Here is a 20,565-nt window from a genome sequence, read left to right as displayed (position 1 = left end):
GGCGCGCGCCTGCGTGGCGGCGCAAAGCCCCTCCCACTCCCGCTAGTAATTCCCACGGCTCGCCATTGGTCCCTGCCGTCTCTTGAGGCGCGCCCCTGGTGGGGTGCCCGCCAGGGCCGTGTGTGCGCTGTGCCCAGTGATCAGTTCTTCTTTGGGCGGATTGGGCGGCGCACGGGTGAGCGGTTCGAGGCCCTGTGCCCCACGGTTAAATAAATAGCCACCACAAGTCCCGCATTCTCCCCTTTCATAGCTGCGCTCGTACCCGGAGATTTCGTAGGCTCCCTCCGTCGCTGGGGCAGGAGTGGTGACTCCACAGCACAGGGCGTGGGGTTAGTGAAGAGACGTTGCAAAAACTGGGATCCCGTGGGAACCAATGTGCCCCTGTATGGGAAATGCACTGCCCGTGCCCAGAGCGTGTCACCCACGTGGAACAAGCGGGCTGCAGGGCTGGGCTCAGACGGGGACAGTTCCCACCACGGAGGCTCCCTCCCTGAGGCATTCCGTTATCCCCCTGCCCACGCGCCCCGTGGGTTTACCCTCTCCCCGCGGCGGGTGACCTCCCTCCGCAGCGAGCGGGACACCCCACAGTAAGGGATAATAACGGCTGAGAGCCGCACAGTGGGGGGAGTTCCCCATGAGAGCGCGTTCCTTACAATAACGAGAAAAATGAGCCGCCCGCTCCCCCGTGACGTGTAGCCCTGAGATCCCCCCGCGCCGATTCCCCCCTTCCCAAGATAAGGGGGCTCCGTCCATAGCGATTGGGACGTGGCAGCGGGGTCACCTCCCGGCCCTGTCTTGTGCACCCACTAGGTGGCGCAGTTGCAGCAGCCTGGCAAGGAGGGTGGCCGCGGGGGTCCCGGACAGAACTTACAGCCAAGCGGGCACAAGAGGCTGCAGCCGGAGGCGCACGAGAGTCTGTGCTCCCGTCCGGCCCGTGCGCTGGTCACCATGAGCGCTGCGCCGCCGGTTTTCCTGGGCTCCGAGGTGGTGGAGAAGCACTTGCACCGCGCCAGCCTCCTGATCCCTTCGCTGAAAGCTGCCCTGGCCAATTTCTCCAGCGGCGCGGAGGGCGGCGTCGTGCAGCCCATGCGCACGGTGGTGCCGGTGCAGAAGTACAGCGGGTAAGTAGGGAGGAGGGGTGCACACTCCAGGGATCCCCATCACGGGCGCCCCTCTCGTCCTGAGCCAGAGTGGGGAGAGGGAGGGATCCCTTTCTCAGTCCCTCCCCACGGTGAGGGCTTCCTTGGCTGGCCCTTGGGCAGCTGCTGTGATATTCCCCGGCTGTGTCTGGTTAGGGAGATTTCCAGCTCGGATACTGCAATGAGAGCAACAAGGCAGGCAGAGCGCAGCGAGCTTTCCCCTCTCCTGTCGTGTCCCCTGTCCCCGTCTACTCCTGGCGAGCACTCTGCAAACCGCTACAGTCTCTGAAGTGCCCTTCCAGGCTGGAGCAGCAGGCAGGTGCCCCAAATTTCCTGGTGCCTTATGCAGCTGCGTAGTTTTCGTATGGGTAAGGACGGCCCTGGCTGATGCTTTCTTCAAACGAGTTCTCTGGCTGGCTGCAAAGGGAATGGGGAAAGTGCTTTTTGTCTTTTAAAATCTATGGTGAAGATCAGCCATCCAGGCTGTTATAAAGTGTGCCCATCGGCCCGCCCTCTGCAGTACCAAAATAAACTGAAGTCAATGGCAGAACTCCCACTGGGGGCAGATTAGATCCTTCTTTAGAAAACACATATTTAAATAGCCTAAAAAATGTCATGCAATTTAGAAGTGGAGAAGAGAAAAATTAGGGCTGTAGAGAGGGCTATATTACATTAGAGATCAAAAGCAGTTGCTTATTAACTTCTTGCTAGTTAGCTAACAAATTACAAAATTTGATGTTAAATGTATATTTTTTTCTCTTTCAAAGATTTTTAGGGGTCATGCCTGCTTACAGTGCAAAGGACGATGCTCTAACAACTAAACTGGTAACCTTCTATGAACACAAAAAGGATTCTTCTGTTCCCTCTCACCAAGCAACTATATTACTCTTTGACCCAAGAAATGGCTCTTTAAAAGCTGTAAGTTCAGTGTGCATTGATGCATTCTGTTTTGTTAAGTCTGTCAAAATCATATTTCGATTTTAGATGACATAGCTGGTGTAAATCACCATCACTCCATTCATGTCAGTGGAGTTATGGCGATTTGTGTCAGCTGAGAATCTGGCCCTCAGTCTTGTCTGTTTCATTCTTTTTAATCTGTACTTCTTTCTTTGTTTTCCGAAACTGGTGATTTGAAGTGAAACAGTTTATTTGAAGAAATCCCCTGACACCATGTTTAGTTGATATTTTAGGGGGAAAGAATAAACTGCCAAATATTCTGAACTGTTAAAGGCAATGCGAGTTTTGCTGTTGGCCTCTGTGAGGATGGGGCTGGGGGGCTATAGTAGGAATTTTGGGATATTATCTTTCTTAATTAAAAATGAGGATAATGGTTTCAGAAGGGCCAGAACAGTGAAAGTGTCTGTTTCTCAGTGAGGCTCCACAATCCATTTTCATATGATAATTGAATATATAGAGCCAGTGCCCACCCTGAGTGAAGCATAAGGTAGGGGGGCACCTGATTATGGCTCCATGATTCTCTGCCTGGGCCCTGGCACAGGTTAGAGCAGCCTAAGGGCTGCTCCATCATATACTTGCTTGCAATGGTCCCCAATGCTAGCCAGAGTGCAGTGTGTTCTGGCCATGCCTTCATTGCCCTGAAACACCCCCGGTACTGGGGTCTCCAGGAAGTATGGTGTAGAAATGGTTATGTTGGGTCAATGACACTGTGATGATGGCCAATTTCCACTCGCTTTGTGCTGCCTGAGTGTCATGAAAGCAGTGGAGCAGGGAAGAGAATCTGCCAATTTAGAATATATTTGCAAGTGTTGCATTAATAATCATCTTCTCTCGGGGTTTCCTTGTCCCTTCACATGATATATCAGTTGTTAAGCACTAATTCACACATGGAGAAAGCATCTGGCGTTATGTTTTCAGTGTTCATTTCAGTCTGTTTGATTTTCTTCTTTAAAAGGTCATGGATGGCAGTGTCATTACAGCAAAACGAACTGCTGCAGTTTCCGCGATAGCTACCAAGGTAGGTCTTATGCTTTATAAAATGGGTTGAAGTAGATTATTGGTATGTGACAAGGCAACTCTTCCTCGAGTGCCCTCCCGCAGAATGCCACTGCACAACCCAGGAAACTGCCGCAGTTACCCCTTTCATCCAGAGTCCCCAGTAACTCCAGGTAATCTTTCCATGTACCAATACCCTTTCCAGCATTTATTTATTACAAGAGTCCCAAAATTGTAATCCAGAATTCCTCAACACAGTTCACATTCCCCAATTCCACAGTACATCCAATCTTTCAAGTCACAACAGCCCATGAACACACCAAGTATAGTTCTGATGTCTCTCACCATGCTCAGGCTCTTGGGTACAGCTCTGGCATCTCTCACCATGCCTCACCCCAGCCCCTCAACCTGGGTTGCTTCTCTGCCCTGTTTCATTCTCAAGTCTGGCTCTGGCTCTCACCTGAAGACATCAGCAAGCTCACCCCTACATCGTCTGCCAGCCTTGAGCCCTCTCTGGTCTTTCAGCCAGCAGATGTCTCCTTCTGCCGCTCGCAGCCTTCAGCCCTCTCTATCCATGGTTCTCTGGCCTGGGATAAACTTGTATGTGATTCCTCAACTGCCTTCCACTTTCACTGGCTTGATCTGGCGCACTGCTCAACATGGAACTCACAGCTCCTTCCTTCAGGGCCAGCTCTCTCTCAGCCTCTGGACTCTCTCTTGCCTTTGGGCTGTCTCTCATAATTCCCAGGGGCAGTCCCTCCCTCCTCATAACACCAAACTAGGGCACACCTGAATTGGAACAGGAGAGCTGGGCCAATTGTCCCTGTGACATGGTGTCATGTAAAATAGTTTAGAGGTCTTAGATCGCATTCGCATCTGAGGCTTTCAGTCCATGCCAGTTCTCTTTAATCATAGGTACTAGATTTATGACAATGTTCAATCCTCAAAGAAAAGCCTAAAATTTGGTTGTTTCTATTTTAATTCCAAGGGAGTTGTGTAGAGTAATATAGTTTAAGGCCAGAAGGGACCACCAGATCATCTAGTCAGATCTCTTGCATATCACAGGCCACTAGATCTGCCCAGTTAACCCAGTATTGAGCCCAATAACTCAATAACTTGAAATAGACTAAACTATTGTTTACCATAAACAGTGAATAGGAGGGACCAATGTGAACCAATGACCTAGCCCTCTGCAATAGCAGGGAATTGATTAGGTGAGATATCCAAGATGATCCTTGTAAGTCACATGTCGCAGAGAAAGGCAAGTAAGCCCCAAGGTCCCTGCCAATATGACCTGGGGAAAATTTCTTCCCAACCTTAAAATAGCAGTTGGTATGACCTTGAGCATGTGAGAAAGACCCACCAGCCAAGCATCTGAGAGAGAATTTTTCTGTACCACATCAGAGCACGATCCCACCCGGTCTGGTGATGCCATCTGTGGCCATCTCCAATGCTTTAGAGGAAGGAGAACCACTCCCCAGAATACAACAGGGAAAAAATCCTTCCTAACCCCTACAGGTGACCAACTGAAGCCCTGCCTCATGAGATTTAGGAACATCAGACATAAGACTGGAAGGGACCCCCTTTGCCATGAAGCCCAACCCCCATCACTGCATGCAACTCCATTATATAGTCCCACTCAAAAATTTATCAAGCTCTATCTTCAGACTAATTAGGTTGTTTACCCGAACAACTTCTACTGGAAGGCTGTTCCAAAACCTCATTCCTCAGATGACTACAAACTTTCTTCTAACTTCCATCCTAAATTCAGTCATGGCCAGTTTGTACCCATTTATTCTTGTGCCAACATTTTCCTTTAACTTAAATAGCTCTTCTCCCTACCTCTTGTTTATCTCCCAATGTCTTCATAGAGAGTAATCATATCCTTTCTCATCCTTCATTTTGCTAGGCTAAACAAGCCATGCTCTTCCAGTGTCCTCTCAGAAGATAGGTCCTCCATGCCCCTGATCACCTAGCAGCTTTTCTCTGCACCTGTTCCAGTTTGAGGTCATCTTTTTTGAACATGATTAATCAGATTTGTACACAGCATTCCAAATTAGGTCTTACTAGTGCCTTGTACAGTTACATTAATACTTCTTCCAGAGTAGCAGCCGTGTTAGTCTGTATCCGCAAAAAGAACAGGAGTACTTGTGGTTAGTCTTTAAGGTGCCACAAGTACTCCTGTTCTTATTAATACTTCTCTATCTTTACTGGAAATACTCTTCAGTGTATACACGAACGATATGCCTGAAATGATAGTGCAGAAGTTTGCGTATGCTGATGGTTTGGCACTCGCCACTTAGGCATGTAGCTTTAAAGAACTTGAAGTGACCCTTAGATCTGACCTTAAGCTCATGGAAAAATACTTCCAAAAGCTGAGACCAACTCCAAGCAAATCGGTAGTCTCTACTTTCCACTTTGACAATAGAATTGCACAAAACACTCTTAACTGTCAAGTTTCATGGTGAAACTGTGCATTACAACCCAAAGCCAACATATTTTGGTGGCATTCTTCACTGCACACTGACCTTTCATGACCACCTCAAGAAAGTAGCCTTGAAAGCAAAAACTCATATCAACATTATTTAAAAGTTAGTGGGAACAAGCTGGGGATCGACTGTCCTGGTTCTAGGAACATTGGCCTTGGCCCTTGTGTACTCAGTTGCAGAGTATTGTGCCCTGGTGTGGATAAGAAGCTGCTATACTCAGCTTGTGGAGAGGCAGCTGAATCAGACTATGCAAATCATCACGGAAACTTTAAAATCAACACCTCTACTGTGGCTTTCGGTATTAACAAACATTAAACCTCCAACTGTCTGTTGAGATACAGGTCTGTCGCATCTTAAGCGGGGGTTCCGTTCCACGGTTATCGCGTAAAGCGAAAACCACAAATAGTCAAAACCCCAAGCCCTTTAAATCCCGCCCGCAGCTCTGACGGCGGGGCTGGAGGGGGGGAGCATTTAAAGGGCTCCACCGGGCTCCTCGCCGCGGGGAGCCCGGTGGAGCCCTTTAAATGCCCCTCCCCGGTCCTGCCGCCAGAGCTTCGGGTGGGATTTAAAGGGCTCCACGGGGCTTCCCGCTGCGGTGGGGAGCCCGGAGGAGCCCTTTAAATCCCGCCCGCAGCTTTGACAGACGGGTTGGCCCTGGCGTTTAAAGGGCCCGGAGCTCCACAGTGGCTGGAGCCTCGGGCCCTTTAGTTCACCCCAGGGGCTACCAGCCACCTCTGCAGCTGGGAGCCCCCTGGGTGATTTAAAGGCTCTGGGACTCCCAGCCACAGCTGGTGCCCCAGGACCTTAAATCTTGAGGCCACGCCTCTTCTACCTGAGGCCACGCCCCCTCCTGGACTCCAGGCCTTTCAGCGTAAAGCTGAAATTGCGCATGTTAAATGCGCGTAAGTTGCGAGAGACCTGTATAGCCACAGCACAAGAATTTAAATGTGCCGAAGACTATGCAGAACCTCCCATCTGGCAGGATATGGATAACATACCCCCATCACACCTGAAATCGAGAAAGCTACTATGGACCACACTTGATCACTTCTAGTCTCTGGATCTGGCGAGGGAATGGCGAAGTGTCTGGACCTCCTCTGCTGTTCCAAACAAGCACATTATTACTGACCCAACAAATGCCTCCTCGGTTTCGACCTGCCACACAGACTTGGGACCACATTGACCCACATCCAAAGAAATAGTGGAAGATGCAGCTACTTGATGCACAAGTGGAAAATCAAAGACTCTGTTTCATGTGACTGCAGTGACTGCAGTGAGAACATCCAAATCCAAATATGGATTCAAAGATGAATTGGATGATATCCACAGTGTCACAGAGGAGGCCTTGAAATGGCTTATGGACCTACAACTGCATCTATAAAATGTTGCTCTGCAGATGCCATACATGCCTGTGAGAGAGACTGGAAATGCCTCACCTGATATATCCTAGGACAACATTTGCCTATTTCACAGTTGTATCACGTTCACGGCACATCAACTAACACAACCAGGTATCTCTCCTCCTCTGTCATTTTCAACTGATGAGTCCCCAGCTGATAGCAGAAATTCTTATTATTAGTTCTTATGTTCATGACCTTGCACTTTTAAATTTCATCTCATTTCTATTACTCCAGGTCATCAGTGTCATCCAGTTCTTCCTGTATAAAATTCCATTCCTCCTGTGTATTGACAATGCCTCCCAACTTCATGTCATCAGTAAATTTTACTAGCACCTTCCTACTTTGGTGCCAAAGTCAGAAGTCCCACGTCTGATCCTTTAGGAACTCCGCTAGTAACCTCCCTTCAGCCCAGTTGTTCTTCTTTCAGCACAACCATTTGTCTTCTCCCCTTTTGCCGGTTTCTTAACCTCCTTACAGTTCTTACCCTAATCCCCATCTTCTTCATCTGAATTACTAATTTCCTGTGTGTATGAAATTCCTTACTGAAGGCCAGATAGATTAGCTCTACTTCATTTTCCTTGTTTAAAAAAATCAGTTATTTTGTCAAAGAAAAGGTATTCATGCTTGTATTGTATGTGATATGGCAGCGATTCACTCTGTGAACTGTTCTGAGAATATATTGGAGTAGTTTTGCTCGGTGATTTGTTTGTTGCCTTATGTATGCACCTACAGGGCTTTGGGTAAGTGCGGTGATAAATTAAAACTGATTAGACTACACAGCGTCTTCCCCAGTCTGGCCACTCTGCTACTCCACATAACTTCCAATTCAAAGTAGGAATATTAATACAAATAAATCTTCAAATACTAATTTAAAAATATTTGGCTGGTCTGTTAATGCTGGGAATAAAGCAGCTAACCCTTCCGAGGCCATCAGTTGGAAGGAAAGTTTTAGGCTTCCAAGCGCAAGAATGATAAAATGAAGATGGGCAGATTTGATAAGTGCTATGTTTCCTGGCCCACTAACTCTCCTGCTTTAGACTGACGACCAGATTCTCTTCTCTGGTACATCAGTCTTATGCTGATGTAATTCCACCCAAATCAATGGAGTTACAGCCAACACAGACGTGAAGTATCTATCCCCAAGAGCCACTCCATTTGGAGTGGAGAAGGGGCGAACAATGGGTGACCGGGGTCCTAGTGGGGAGCCAGCTGTGGTCACTCAATTAGGGTGAACTGCAAAGAATGGGGCAGCCAAACCCACAAAAGCTGGTGGATATTCCAATACTTAGATTTACCAAGCCAGCATAGAACAGTTTCTTTATTACCTTACTGGTTACTCAGAAGTCCAAACAACACAGTTCCCTTAAAGTCATCCAGCCTCGGGCCTCCATCCAGGTACCCACGTCAAATATGATGAACATTTCTGTAAATCTTATTTCATTATAGAAAAGGTTCTACCAATCCCAAAGGATCGGACACATTACCTCCCAGGTTAATGAATGTATCAGATCTTACCCAAATACACACTACAGCCTATTCTTATTAACTAAACTAAAATTTATTAAAAAACAAAAGAGAGAGAATATGGTGAAAAGGTCAATATACATACAGACATGAGTTCAATTCATTTAGGTACGGATTCACAGCAGAGATGGTGAGCTTCATAGTTGCAAAGAGTTCTTTCAGAAATAAGAACAGGAGTACTTGTGGCACCTTAGAGACTAGTAAATATTGACTGGACTAGTCTCTAAGGTACCACAAGTACTCCTGTTCTTTATGCAGATACAGACTAACACGACTGCTACTCTGAAACCTTTCAGAAATAGTTCTTAGTTTATAGTCCAATGTCCAAATATCACATTCAAGGCGTATCAGCATAACTGAGACCTCAATCTTGCAACTCAAACTTCCCCCGAAGAAGCTTAAGCAGATCTGAGATGACAGAATCAGGACCCAAGGATCTTTTGTACAATTTCATGTCTTTTGACAAGTTGGAATTCCTCAAGGAACAAAAGGTAATTAGGATGACTTTGAAGGAGGTCCATCACCGGTACTTAACTATATGAATTAACATAAGGCCATTTGCTTTTTCCCTCACCATTCACAGTACATTTCAAAGAGAGATGTTCACAATTCATTTAAATGATATCCGAATACAGCATAGACAGGGACTGTTGATTACATTGTGGACCCTACTCATACATATGTAAATACACAAAAACACAAACATTATCTCCCTATATGTCTTTTGAGGGTTATTTATTTTGCAGGATGTTTAACACTTTCTATCAGAGGGGTAGCCGTGTTAGTCTGGATCTGTAAAAGCAGCAAAGAGTCTTGTGGCACCTTATAGACTAACAGACGTTTTGGAGCATGAGCTTTCGTGGGTGAATACCCATGCATCCGACGAAGTGGGTATTCACCCACAAAAGCTCATGCTCCAAAACGTCTGTTAGTCTATAAGGTGCCACAAGACTCTTTGCTGCTAACACTTTCTAGCCATGCATCACACAATGAATTCCTGAGATGTTAAACTGTAGGGCTACTCTCAGCTCAGACCTTCCCCCCTTAAAACCAGATTCTGAAGACTTTACACAAGCAAAGCTCCACAAAAACAACAAGGAGTCCGGTGACACCTTAAAAACTAACAGATTTATTTGGGCATAAGCTTTCACGGGTAAAAAACCTCACTTCTTCAGATGCAGTGACTTCAAAGGAGCTGTGCCTGTATTAGAACTTCCAGATCAGACCCTTATCTGTCACCTGCTGCTCTGTGAGATTTTCAGGACTCTTTGAGCCCAGCTTTCAGTTGTCATCTTGTCCTCTTTATGGCAGTTCCTCTTCAATAAGCCAATACTTTTGTGTACAGAACTTTTGAAATCAATGCTACAGAGTCTGTGTAACAAGAATCAAAATGAGCTCTTAGCTTTGATAAATCTGTTAGATGAGATTTTTTTTATTTCTTTGCAGCAGAGTCAATTCAACAGGCATTGAAAGCCCATATAGTTCAAAGGCTCCAAGTACAAGAGTGGCCATAGCAAATGCACAAACAAGAAATGCAGGTGGCTGGGGCTAGGTTCAAACATCCCTTCTTTTCCCTTCCTAGTTCCTGGTGAACCACAGAGGATGATTAAACAGGGAAATTCAGAGCTACCAGAGGAGTGAATTTTAAGTCTTGAGCCTCAAGCCACCCTTGTTTGTAAAAACTGACTGGTGGACACATATCCTGTTCTTAGCGAAGTTCATCTCTCTGGAGTGTTCTAAATCAGGGATGTCAGACATGGGCCATACCTGGCCAGGGCTGAAATGTAATCTCTCTTGCTTAGAAGGAAAAATAATTGTCCCAGACTAGTACCATTTTCAGCAATTTGACTCAGTTTAAAAAGGGATATGAACAAGTGACAAGTAGGAAGCTTCAATTCTAGTATTTTTCTTCTTCTTCCTCTTCCTCCTTTTTTTTTAAAGAGCAGATAAACAACTCTTTAAACAAACACTCGGACTGAGGCTAGATTAGCTGGTTACTGTCTGGGGGCATGGCACTTCTTCCAAGCCCATTATCCCAGTTTTGGGATGCACATCCTGTCCTACAGGATTGCTAAATAAAAGGCATTTCATCCTTTCTTTGAGTGGTGTCTGCAACAACAATGTATAGTCTGCAAAATTTTGTGGGATAAGGGTTGTAACTTATAGGGCTACATTTTGCCCTAGTATACCCGCGCCACTGGTGGTGTCAATGGAATTGCACGCCAGTAAATGAGATCCTGTCTATCCTGGGGATATTTATTCTCTTATAGCTACCCTGATGTAGGTGCAATCCCTCTGTGCCAATGCTCTGCACTGGTGTAAGCCCTGTTTCACCCCTAGTGCAGCATTTCTGCACTGGGGGTTTATACTGGTGTAACTACATAGATGTAGCTACATCAATACAAATGCAAAAGTGCAAATTGAATCAAGCCCACAAAAGTTTCTCTTAGGAATCAATGACCCCTCTGTACAAAGTTTAAAAATAATCGCTCTAGTGTAAATATGCCTCTCCCATGTAAATGTGCCTAAGATTGAGGGGTTTTAATTTAAGTAGTGGATCATCATCACAACTGTGTTTTTTCCATGACTACTGTCACTGATTTATTTTCTAACTTGATATATTTTAGTTCTTAATGCCAGCTGATTCAGAAGTGCTGTGCATTCTAGGAGCTGGTGTTCAAGCCCATAGCCATTATGAGGTCTTCACAGAGCAGTTCTCATTTAAAGAGGTAAGCCAAGGAATGCATCTCAAAGGAGAAGATTTATTTTTTTCAATTATTTTTTCAGTAACACCAATAACAAATAACGTATATAATAACCAATAAAGTTAGTGCTTTTCATCATAAATCACAGACCTAATGGCTTCAGCATATTTCAACAAAATGTCCTAGACATTGCACTTCTATAGCCTTTCCTCCTCCCATCTCAAAGCATTTTAATAACGCATGCTGGAAACAAAGTCAAGTAGACTTACTCATTTCTCTATTTGAGAAAATCCTACCGTATATAAGTTTCTTGGACAAGCTTCCTGCAGCCTCGATCAGTTCAGATTTTCTATTTAAAATGTATTTTATAAATATAAAGATGCCATGAACTGTTATCCTAGCATTGGAAGATAATCATGAAGATGTACTAGCCCAGACACAAAATCTACTCACCTGCTCTTTGCCAGGATGAGTAATGATAATGAAGAAAACTCATTGAGCATTTTTAAAATAAGCGCTTGTTTGGGAATTTTGCAAGGATGGGTTACTCATATTATATAATCTCTACGTGCTTTCCATGTTGCTTTGCAGGTCAGGATATGGAATCGCACTAAGGAGAATGCTTTGAAATTTGCTCGCTCAGTTAAGGGTCCAGTGCAGGTTTGCTCCTCTGCTCAGGAGGCTGTCACCGGAGCTGATGTGATTATAACAGTCACTATGGCAACAAAGCCAATTTTATTTGGAGAGTGGATAAAACCAGGTGCCCATATCAACGGTATGCCAGACTCTCATTGATTAGGGGGGTTTCTCTGCTATTATTTATATTATTATTTTATTTAGCTCTAATGTGCTCAATGCTGTGCTGTATAATACTCACAAAGTCGGTTTCTGCCCAGAATGGTCTAGATTTCTCAGAATAATCACTTCTCCTCTTTGAGCACAGTCTTGCAGGGTGTCTGTATTCAGTGCTATTTAGGGATTCTGCTATTGTATGTTTGAGCAGCAGGTAATCTCATCTTTGCTATGGTGGCCAACAAGGTGTGGCCTTGATGTCCATTTCATCTTAGACTTGAACAACATCCTAGAAACATGTTCCCAAAGTGATTTTTTAGTAGTACTTCTGTTTCCCTGGTGTTTATCATCTTTTCTTCTGCCCTGTTTTGCAAACTCCTTTATTTCTTCTTTCTTCTGAATCCCTTTGATCTCAGTGGGAATTTTGCCTGAGTTAAGAACTGCGTAAAAATGGAGAGAACCCCAGGGTTTGGTCCCTTTGCCGTGTTCTTTTTTTAAATTGTGTTTTCTGGTGATGTTGTTGCTGCCCTAGCATACAGAGTCCCTGAGCTCCTTGGCATTTATTTACGTTATTTAATTTGGAGCTGGTTCAGATGACCGTGTGAACTTTCCAAGTGGTCTGGTAATGAGACAAAGGCAACTTGTAAGAGGGAACAATTTAAAGGAAGTTCCCACCAATTTTTCAAACTCTTTAATTCTTTGCCGGTGACATTGTTATCTGTGCTGTCTCACAGCATGAAAGCCGTGCGTTCAACCAGGATCAATTAGTGTCTTCATTTGCTGAGGCAACACATACACAAAGACCACCTCTCCTGGTTTTGTCCCCAGAGGCATTCCTACTGCATGAGTAGGCATTCAGACAACCCTGGAGTTCTCACATCCCTACTGTCTGTAAAGTTGTATAGGCAAATTGTTTTACCATTCAGTTCAATATTATTTGTGTTTATCTGTACAAAAGAAGTTGCTAATACTAGGAGTTTTACATTTTTTTTTAACGATAAGCCTTTGTTCACAAAACTGTTTCGGTAAGTAAAGATCTATAAATGGGTTCCAATTGTACTGCTTACAAAGTCACAAGAAAAGAATGGAAACTGCAGGTTTAGAAATCCCAGATAATAATGTTCAGTCATCGGTCTGCACGTACAGTTCCCTGCAGCAAACTGCTTCTTTGGTTCTGATCTGATAAGGATAAGTGAGGGATCTTTTAATTGCATTTCTCTCTATAGGCACGTAACATCAAGACAGTCTGGATCAAAAACACTTAATAAAAAAGAATTATGAAGTTCAAGGCTTTTGCAAATGAATGGAGGAGAGGGAAGTGGTGAGGGGCAAGAGATAATAGGAAAAGGGGGTGATTGGGTCATTTACTTTAGATATCTACATCCCGCTGAGGAGGATGTTACAATCACAACATCCAGCAGGGCTTTGTCAGGAGCAGCAGGAAGAGGGTGAAGAACAGAAGGAGGGGCTGATAGACTAAGAGAGGATATGATAGAGCAGCATAGCACCAGCCAAGCCTGTTCTTGGACAGGATACCAAACTATAGTGCAGTGTGGTTGTTTGTTAAACAACTTTATAAATACGCTTGTTATTCGAGAAAGGACTGGGCTTGGCAGTCTTTGAGACTGAAGGTCTGTGATTTATGATGAAAAGCACTATATGAGCACTAAGTACTTTTATTATCTGTAGCAGAGATACAGCATAGGCAGTGACAGGGTGAGTGTCCCTTGCCTTGCCTTGCCTTGTCAGACTTGCCCTAAAGGGCGAAAGGGTAGTTGTTGTACATCCATCCTTGGTGCTAACCAGGCACTTGGCTTGTCTGGTTTTGCATTAGTTTGTTAATGTCTTTGACTGGTGTGAGATGGGCGGGCGGACACTGTGAGAATGGGAACAAGCTGGACATGGGTAAAGCTCTTAGGCCAAACTGGGGAATGCGCCTGTGTAACAAATAACATATTTTGCTCAAGGAGTTTCAGGTTTATTGACAGATATTTCACTGTGATTACTTTGTAAATGCTCTGCAGAGCACTACCTCCCTTTCTCTGCCTCCACTATGACCTCTCCTCTTTGGCTAAGCCTTCCAGAGGCGTAGAGATGTAAGCAAGAGGACCAAGCCTAAGAGGAAAAGGCTGTCTAACGACAAATGCTAACAAAGAATCCTGCTCCCCTTGTGAGTTCACCCTGCCATTGTGGATTTGCTCCCACATGAGTTTTATTTTACTGCTAGCAGCCTGATCCTACAAGACAGGGTTGGCCAACCTGAGCCTGAGAAGGAGCCAGAATTTACTACTGTACATTGCCAAAGAGCGAGAGTAATACATCAGTAGCCCCCCATCAACCCCTCCCCCCCGGCCACCTCCTGCTCACCGGCAGCCCTGCCAATCAGCACCTCTCCCTCCTCCTGCCTGCCGCAATCAGCTGTTTCGCAATGTACAGGAGGCTCTGGGATGGAGGGAGGAGAAGCAAGGGTGCAGCAGGCTCAGAGGAGGGGGCAGGAAGGGGCAGGGGCCTTGGGATAAGGGGTGGGGTGGAGTGGGGGCAGGGCCTGGGGTTGAGCAGCGGAAAGTTGGCACCTGTAGCTCTAGCCCCGGAGTCAGCACCTGTACAAGCAGCCACATATTAACTTCTGAAGAGCCTCATGCGGCTCCGGAGCCACAGGTTGGCCACCCCTGTTACAAGGGAACTAATTGATTTTAGTGGTCCTGGTCGTGTTTTCACTGAATACAAGGATTTCAGTGGGAGCAAGATTAGACCCAATGAGGGCTGAGGGTGCTCAGCAGGCATAACAGGAACAGCACTTTGGAGGATTGGACCCTAAGGGCTCAATCCTGCTTTGACATCAATGGGAGTAGAAGGTGCTTAGCAGGATCAAGCCCTAGATGCACAATGTACAGCTCAGTCTGAATGGAGAACAGCTCAGGACTTTCCCTAGTCTATCAAGCTGTTCTTGTTCTGTATCAATGAACTTGTCCTCAAGGTTAATTTCAGACTGTTTGTGCATAAGTGATGACATTGCTGTGGAAAGACATTATTCACCTCTGTTGAACGAGAAATGTGTTTCTGTTAAATCCATTTTAAATATTTCACTCTGAAGTTAATCACTTATCTTTTAGCGATTGGGGCAAGCAGACCAGACTGGAGAGAGCTGGATGATGAAGTGATGAAGAAGTCTGTCCTATATGTGGATTCTCGAGAGGCTGCTCTGAATGAATCAGGAGATGTTATATTATCAAGGGTAAGTCTTTCTTAAATGCTAGAGCTTCTCCTCTCGAGTGCTACTTTTGCACTGCACCATTTCTCATTGCTTTCAGATCCATCCTTTATTAGATCTACACTTAAAAATGTTTAATGTTTCAAAAATTATTCCAAATCTTTCACTTTCATCCCAGAAGATCCTAAAGCAATTTATACATGATGGGACAAATTCTGCTCTGTTGCACCTATGTATCCTTATGATACACATTTCAGCATCATTAAATTGGAACTGCCTCTAATGTGTGGAGGCCAGCAGCCAAACAGATGGCTGTCACACTGCACAAAATTGAGGAGAGGGGACCTTTTGTCATGCCCTTACACAAAGTGCCATAGGATTTTTTTTAATGTCCATGCATAACAGAGAGGGCTTTCATTTTTAAGGTTCCATCTGCGAAACCAACAAACTGTAAACTACATGGAAGTCAATTTATCTTTGTCAGCAAGGTAACAGGTCGATCATTTTGAGTAATGAAATTCAGGCAGATATTTTTCTCTGAAAGCCATGTTATTCTTCTGGAATTTCTGTCTAGTTTCTATATTACTTGACCTAACAATGATCTGTTTTACCAGTAACAGAACCTTTCCAATTTTTTTCTTCTCTTTCTTTTAAAATCACTCAAAAACCAGTTTATTTCTCTTGATGGCTGTCATGGATATCAAGCCTAAATGTGCATTTGTTTCACAGGCAGAGATTTTTGCTGAGCTGGGAGAGGTAGTGAAAGGGACGAAACCAGCTTTGCCTGAGAAAACAACAGTGTTCAAATCACTGGGTAAGAACAACCCCCTCCTATGTGGAGGAACAATGGCTTGTTATTTATTAAGTCCCTCTTGCATGGGAAAGTCGATGATCTTCAAAGTTACTGTCCCAACACACTCTACAGAGGACAGTAGCTACAATATAAGATGTGTATTTTCCCTCTTTTCTCAATGTAGCAAGACTCATCAAATCTAAATTGAAAGAAAAGGAAACATGCTAGAAAAATACATTGTCCATTTTGTTTAAGTTCCATTTACTCAAGTCATGACTACATTGGTTTACTAACATAGCGCCAAGCTGAATGTCCTACTCTGATGCCCCTGAAGTCTGTTTGACTTGAAGGTGATGTGACAAAGAAGTACGGTATTGGAAGTGATCAGAAGACTGGATTACCATGGTCGAGGTTGAATGTCCTGTTAGCAAGGATCCATTGGTTCCAGTTGTGGTAGCTTTTACAGCATGGATACATGTCCAGTGGGAATTGGATTGAAACCAATAAACTCCTTTTACACATGGCACCTAACAGCTATCTGATGGTGATAACTTCTTGTCATTACCAGACTGGGGTCCTAGATTGTGGTGTGAAAGATTCTCTAGTCCATTGTCTAGTCATTCTATTTCCCTGTGAAATTAAATTATTTCATTCAACCAAAGTATTGGTTGTAGGTGATTTTAATTCTCTTATATATTTCAGGGATTGCAATTGAAGACACTGTGGCAGCAAAATTAGTTTATGATTCCTGGTCAGCTGGTAACTAAAACGAAGAGCCTGCAATGCTAAGAAGGACAAAATAAGATAAAGAAAATGGTTCCCACTTAGTTTTCTTGTACCATTTCTTTATAAGAAAAGGAAGTAATTCCATAGGGAATATAGTACTTTATAACTTTCAATAGCCAATATTAAAATTACAACATATACAGCATTTACTTTTATTCTTTAATGTCAGATATCTAATGTTTGTAAAGTTACTAACAAATGTATTTCTGTGCATTTTGATATCATTTGGAATAAACCACTTTTGCTCACTAATGTACCATAGTTATCAGAAGAACTGTGTGCAGATTTCATGTCTGTGGAGAGCTAATTGTTACTGTGGTAAAATGCACTAGTGTGGAGACTGCAGTTTAAATCTGGTGTCATGTCACTAGTGATAGCTGGCTCACTTGAAATCCCAATGGGATAGTTCTCAGCATGATGAAACCATCCTCATTCAGACATCTATCCATCTGGTCTCTAGAAAGGTCTGAATCTGGAATGCCAGAAATGCTGTAGATTGCAGTTAGAGTGTGTTAATCAAAAAGGCTAAATAGTTAATCATGTTCAGTGCCTTGCTATGCTGGGACTTAGTATTATCGGTTTCTGATCGTCATGAGATTACACCCAAAACTTCAGCATTAAACAATTTTTTCTTTAAAAATAAAAAGATAATATTGCACGTATTCTATTGGGAGATTTCCTGATTTAATATGTTCATAAATTCTCTACTAAGGCTCTCTTAGGTTAGAGCCATGCTGACTTATTCCAGTGGGATAAACTTCTTCCCAGTGTAAAGACAAACCTTTTCAGTGCTGAGGTTTGTTTGTGTCTTGAGTGGGTGAGTGGACTGGTAATCATGCTTTTAGCCATATGAGCACTGCTTTAAAGGAGCCGGGGTGACATGCTTGGTAAGGAAAAGTTCCTGTTCTGTGCTAGTAACCCAATTGTTTTGCATAGACTGCACATCTGTTAATAGATGGCTCTTGCCTTGGGAAAGCGTACCGAGTTTGGGGCTGCATTTGTGCCTTATAAAATTGTATCTACATTTTATACCATGCAGGTAATTAAATATTTCTTCATTCCATGGGAACGTATATAGCACAGTCATTTGTAATGCTGCTAATACAGTATAGAGAAGCAATAGACAGGAGGTACAGTAGAATTTATTGTTAAATCTGTAGGTGGTGCATGAGTAAATTTATAAAGATAATTATGGGCGAAAGTCACAGGTGACATAATTTGTTTGTAAGTTACAAGCCTTTTGTAAACTAGTCAGAAAATGGGAGTAAATTGCATAGTAGTGTAATTTGCATAGATTTAGCATTGAGGGGTAACAAACCCTTAAATCTTTTGGGTCAAACGATGGTCTCTTTTACATGGATGCAAAATCCAGAGTAACTCCACTGATTTTCCACTGGCATAAGTGAATGAAGAATTTGTCCTCTTAACCTTTGCATTTTTAAGTTGTAATTATGTGACCTTAGAAATTCTGTTATGAAAAAAAATCACATTTAATGTACTCAATATTTTCAAATGTGTGCATTTATTTAGCAGTGACGGACTAACAACACTGGGATAATCCAAGTATAACGTGGACTGCCAGAGCAAGTTTCCACACATAACTCTGGCAAAACAGCAATACCATCTAGCAAAACTGCTATCCCAGTGCTATGCCTCTCTTGAACAAGGATTGCAGTTCTGGCCAGACTGAGTAACGTTTTGAGGTGGGGCACCAATGGGGAGTGAAATGAGAACACCAAATGGTTCATTTCCTCATGTGAAATAAGCCAGCCTTTGTGTTTCGTTCTCTGAATTATGCACTAATTCACTGCCCAGTGTTTTATATTGATGTTTGAAAATAAAAAATGAGATGGATCCAATTGAAGGACTTGATCCTGACCACCTGGAACTTCCACTGGCTTCAGTGGGAAAAGCAGGTGCTTAGAGCCAGGCTCCAAAACTCCACAACTGGCCATTTCTAAACTTTTGGGAAGTTTGGACTGAACTCTGGATCCAGTTTTCATAAACCAAACTAAATACTCAGATCCAAATGCCCCCCAACTTTGTAAACATTCAGAGCTGAATCTGAACATTACATCTTGGTCCCATCTCTAATAAAAATAATTCTTGGTCATTTTCCATTTGGGTATTATGTTAAATAGTTGCCAAAATGTGGTGGTTATCAAGGTGCTGTATCAGATGGTTCACTTTCAGACTTGACATTTCTCTCCATATTTTCTATTAGCATTTCCAATACCAGACTGCGGGGGGCCATTTAATTGTAGCAAAATTGCAGCACGTTTCGACGGGATTTCCAAAGGAGCCTAGGGACGTTAAGTGCCCAGTGAACTTCAGTGGAGTTGTACGCCTTGCTCCCTTAAGCCTGGTCTACACTAGGCGTTTAAACCGGTTTTAGGAGCGTAAAACCGATTTAACGCCACACCCGTCCACACTGAGAGGCCCTTTATATCGGTATAAAGGGCTCTTTAAACCGGTTTCTGTACTCCTCCTTAACGAGAGGAGTAGCACTAATATCGGTATTACCATATCGGATTAGGGTTAGTGTGGCCGCAGATCGACGGTATTGGCCTCCAGGCGGTATCCCACAGTGCACCACTGACCGCTCTGGACAGCAATCTGAACTCGGATGCAGTGGCCAGGTAGACAGGAAAAGCCCCGCGAACTTTTGAATATTTCCTGTTTGCCCAGCGTGGAGCTCCGATCAGCACGGGTGGCGATGCAGTTAAAAATCAAAATAAAGAAAGAGCTCCCGCATGGACCATGCGGATGTGATCGCTGTAAGGGCAGGCAAATCTGTTCTATCAGCGCTCCGTTACAGAAGACGAAATTCAAAATCATTTTAAAAAAATCTCCAGACAGACGCCATAGCAGGGGCTCAGCGCACTGGTGCGTGACAAGCGTAATGGAAAGCCAAAGAATCAAATGGACGCTCATGGACTGGAGGACTCCAGCTATCCCACAGTTCCTGCAGTCTCCGAAAAGTATTTGCATTCTTGGCTGAGCTCCAAATGCTTCTAGGGTCAAACACAGTGTCCGCGGTGGGTCAGGGCATAGCTCAGCAATCTACGCACCCCTCCACCCACCCCCAGAAGTGAAAGGGAAAACAATCCTCTCTTGACTCTTTTACATGTCACCCTATCTTTACTGAATGCTGCAGATAGACACGATGCTGCAGCACTGAACACCAACATCCTTGCTCCCCCACCCGCCATGAGTGGCTGATGGTACAAAACGACTGGTACCCGTCCTCATCATCAGCCTATTGGCACATGGGGCAGTGCAAAAGGACTGGTAACCATGCCGACTAGCATCGGTAAGGTCAATCAAGGGCGCCTGGTCCTAATTTTTCCTGGTAGATGGTACAGTATGGCTGATAACCATCGTCATCATAGCAACAGGGGGCTGAGCTCCATCAGCCCCCACCCTTCATGTGTAAAGAAAAGATTCAATTGCCCCTGGACTAGCAGAGGGATGCTGGACTCCTCTCCTCCACACTCCTTACTGTCCTGTCTGGACTATCATAGCAGCTGGAGGCTGCCTTCCACACATTTCTCACTAACAAGTCACTGTGTCTTCTTCCTGCATTCTTTATTACTTTATCACACAAGTGGGGGGACAATGCTACGGTAGCCCAGGAAGGCTGGGGGAAGAACGGAATCAACAGGTGGGGTTGTTGCAGGAGCACCCCCTGTGAATAGCATACAGCTCATAATTTCTGCTGGATCTGACACAGAGCAGCTGTGCTCTCTGGTTCTATGATACAGTGGTTCTCT

General features: G+C 44.3%; 1 protein-coding gene across 3 annotated transcripts; it reads left to right on the top strand.

Annotated features, from left to right (window-relative positions):
- The first annotated feature begins 17 nt into the window (after positions 1 to 17).
- Positions 18 to 19,066, top strand: CRYM (crystallin mu). 3 transcript variants are annotated; one of them, XM_044979382.1, is made up of 9 exons: positions 18 to 175; positions 811 to 1,121; positions 1,907 to 2,057; positions 3,052 to 3,114; positions 11,133 to 11,234; positions 11,802 to 11,985; positions 15,116 to 15,237; positions 15,943 to 16,027; positions 16,709 to 19,066. In XM_044979382.1, the coding sequence occupies exons 2-9, from the start codon at positions 949 to 951 to the stop codon at positions 16,771 to 16,773; spliced, it is 945 nt and encodes a 314-aa protein (XP_044835317.1). In that variant the 5' UTR covers positions 18 to 175; positions 811 to 948; the 3' UTR covers positions 16,774 to 19,066. The 3 variants fall into 3 exon arrangements, with proteins under 3 accessions (XP_044835317.1, XP_044835318.1, XP_044835319.1); XM_044979383.1 differs by having other exon boundaries at positions 18 to 329; XM_044979384.1 differs by lacking the exons at positions 18 to 175; positions 811 to 1,121 and adding an exon at positions 1,358 to 1,507.
- The last annotated feature ends 1,499 nt before the right edge of the window (positions 19,067 to 20,565 follow it).

Source organism: Mauremys mutica, chromosome 11 (genome assembly GCF_020497125.1).
Source record: "Mauremys mutica isolate MM-2020 ecotype Southern chromosome 11, ASM2049712v1, whole genome shotgun sequence".
NCBI classification, from domain to species: domain Eukaryota; kingdom Metazoa; phylum Chordata; order Testudines; family Geoemydidae; genus Mauremys; species Mauremys mutica.
Note: the sequence above shows the minus strand (reverse complement) of the source record. Positions and strands in the feature narration are given on the sequence as shown.

Coding starts and splice junctions, on each gene's coding strand:
- CRYM (XM_044979382.1), top strand. CDS start 949: ATGAGCGCTGCGCCGCCGGTTTTCCTGGGCTCCGAGGTGGTGGAGAAG. Junction 1,122..1,906: donor CCGGTGCAGAAGTACAGCGG/GTAAGTAGGGAG, acceptor TCTCTTTCAAAG/ATTTTTAGGGGTCATGCCTG. Junction 2,058..3,051: donor GAAATGGCTCTTTAAAAGCT/GTAAGTTCAGTG, acceptor CTTCTTTAAAAG/GTCATGGATGGCAGTGTCAT.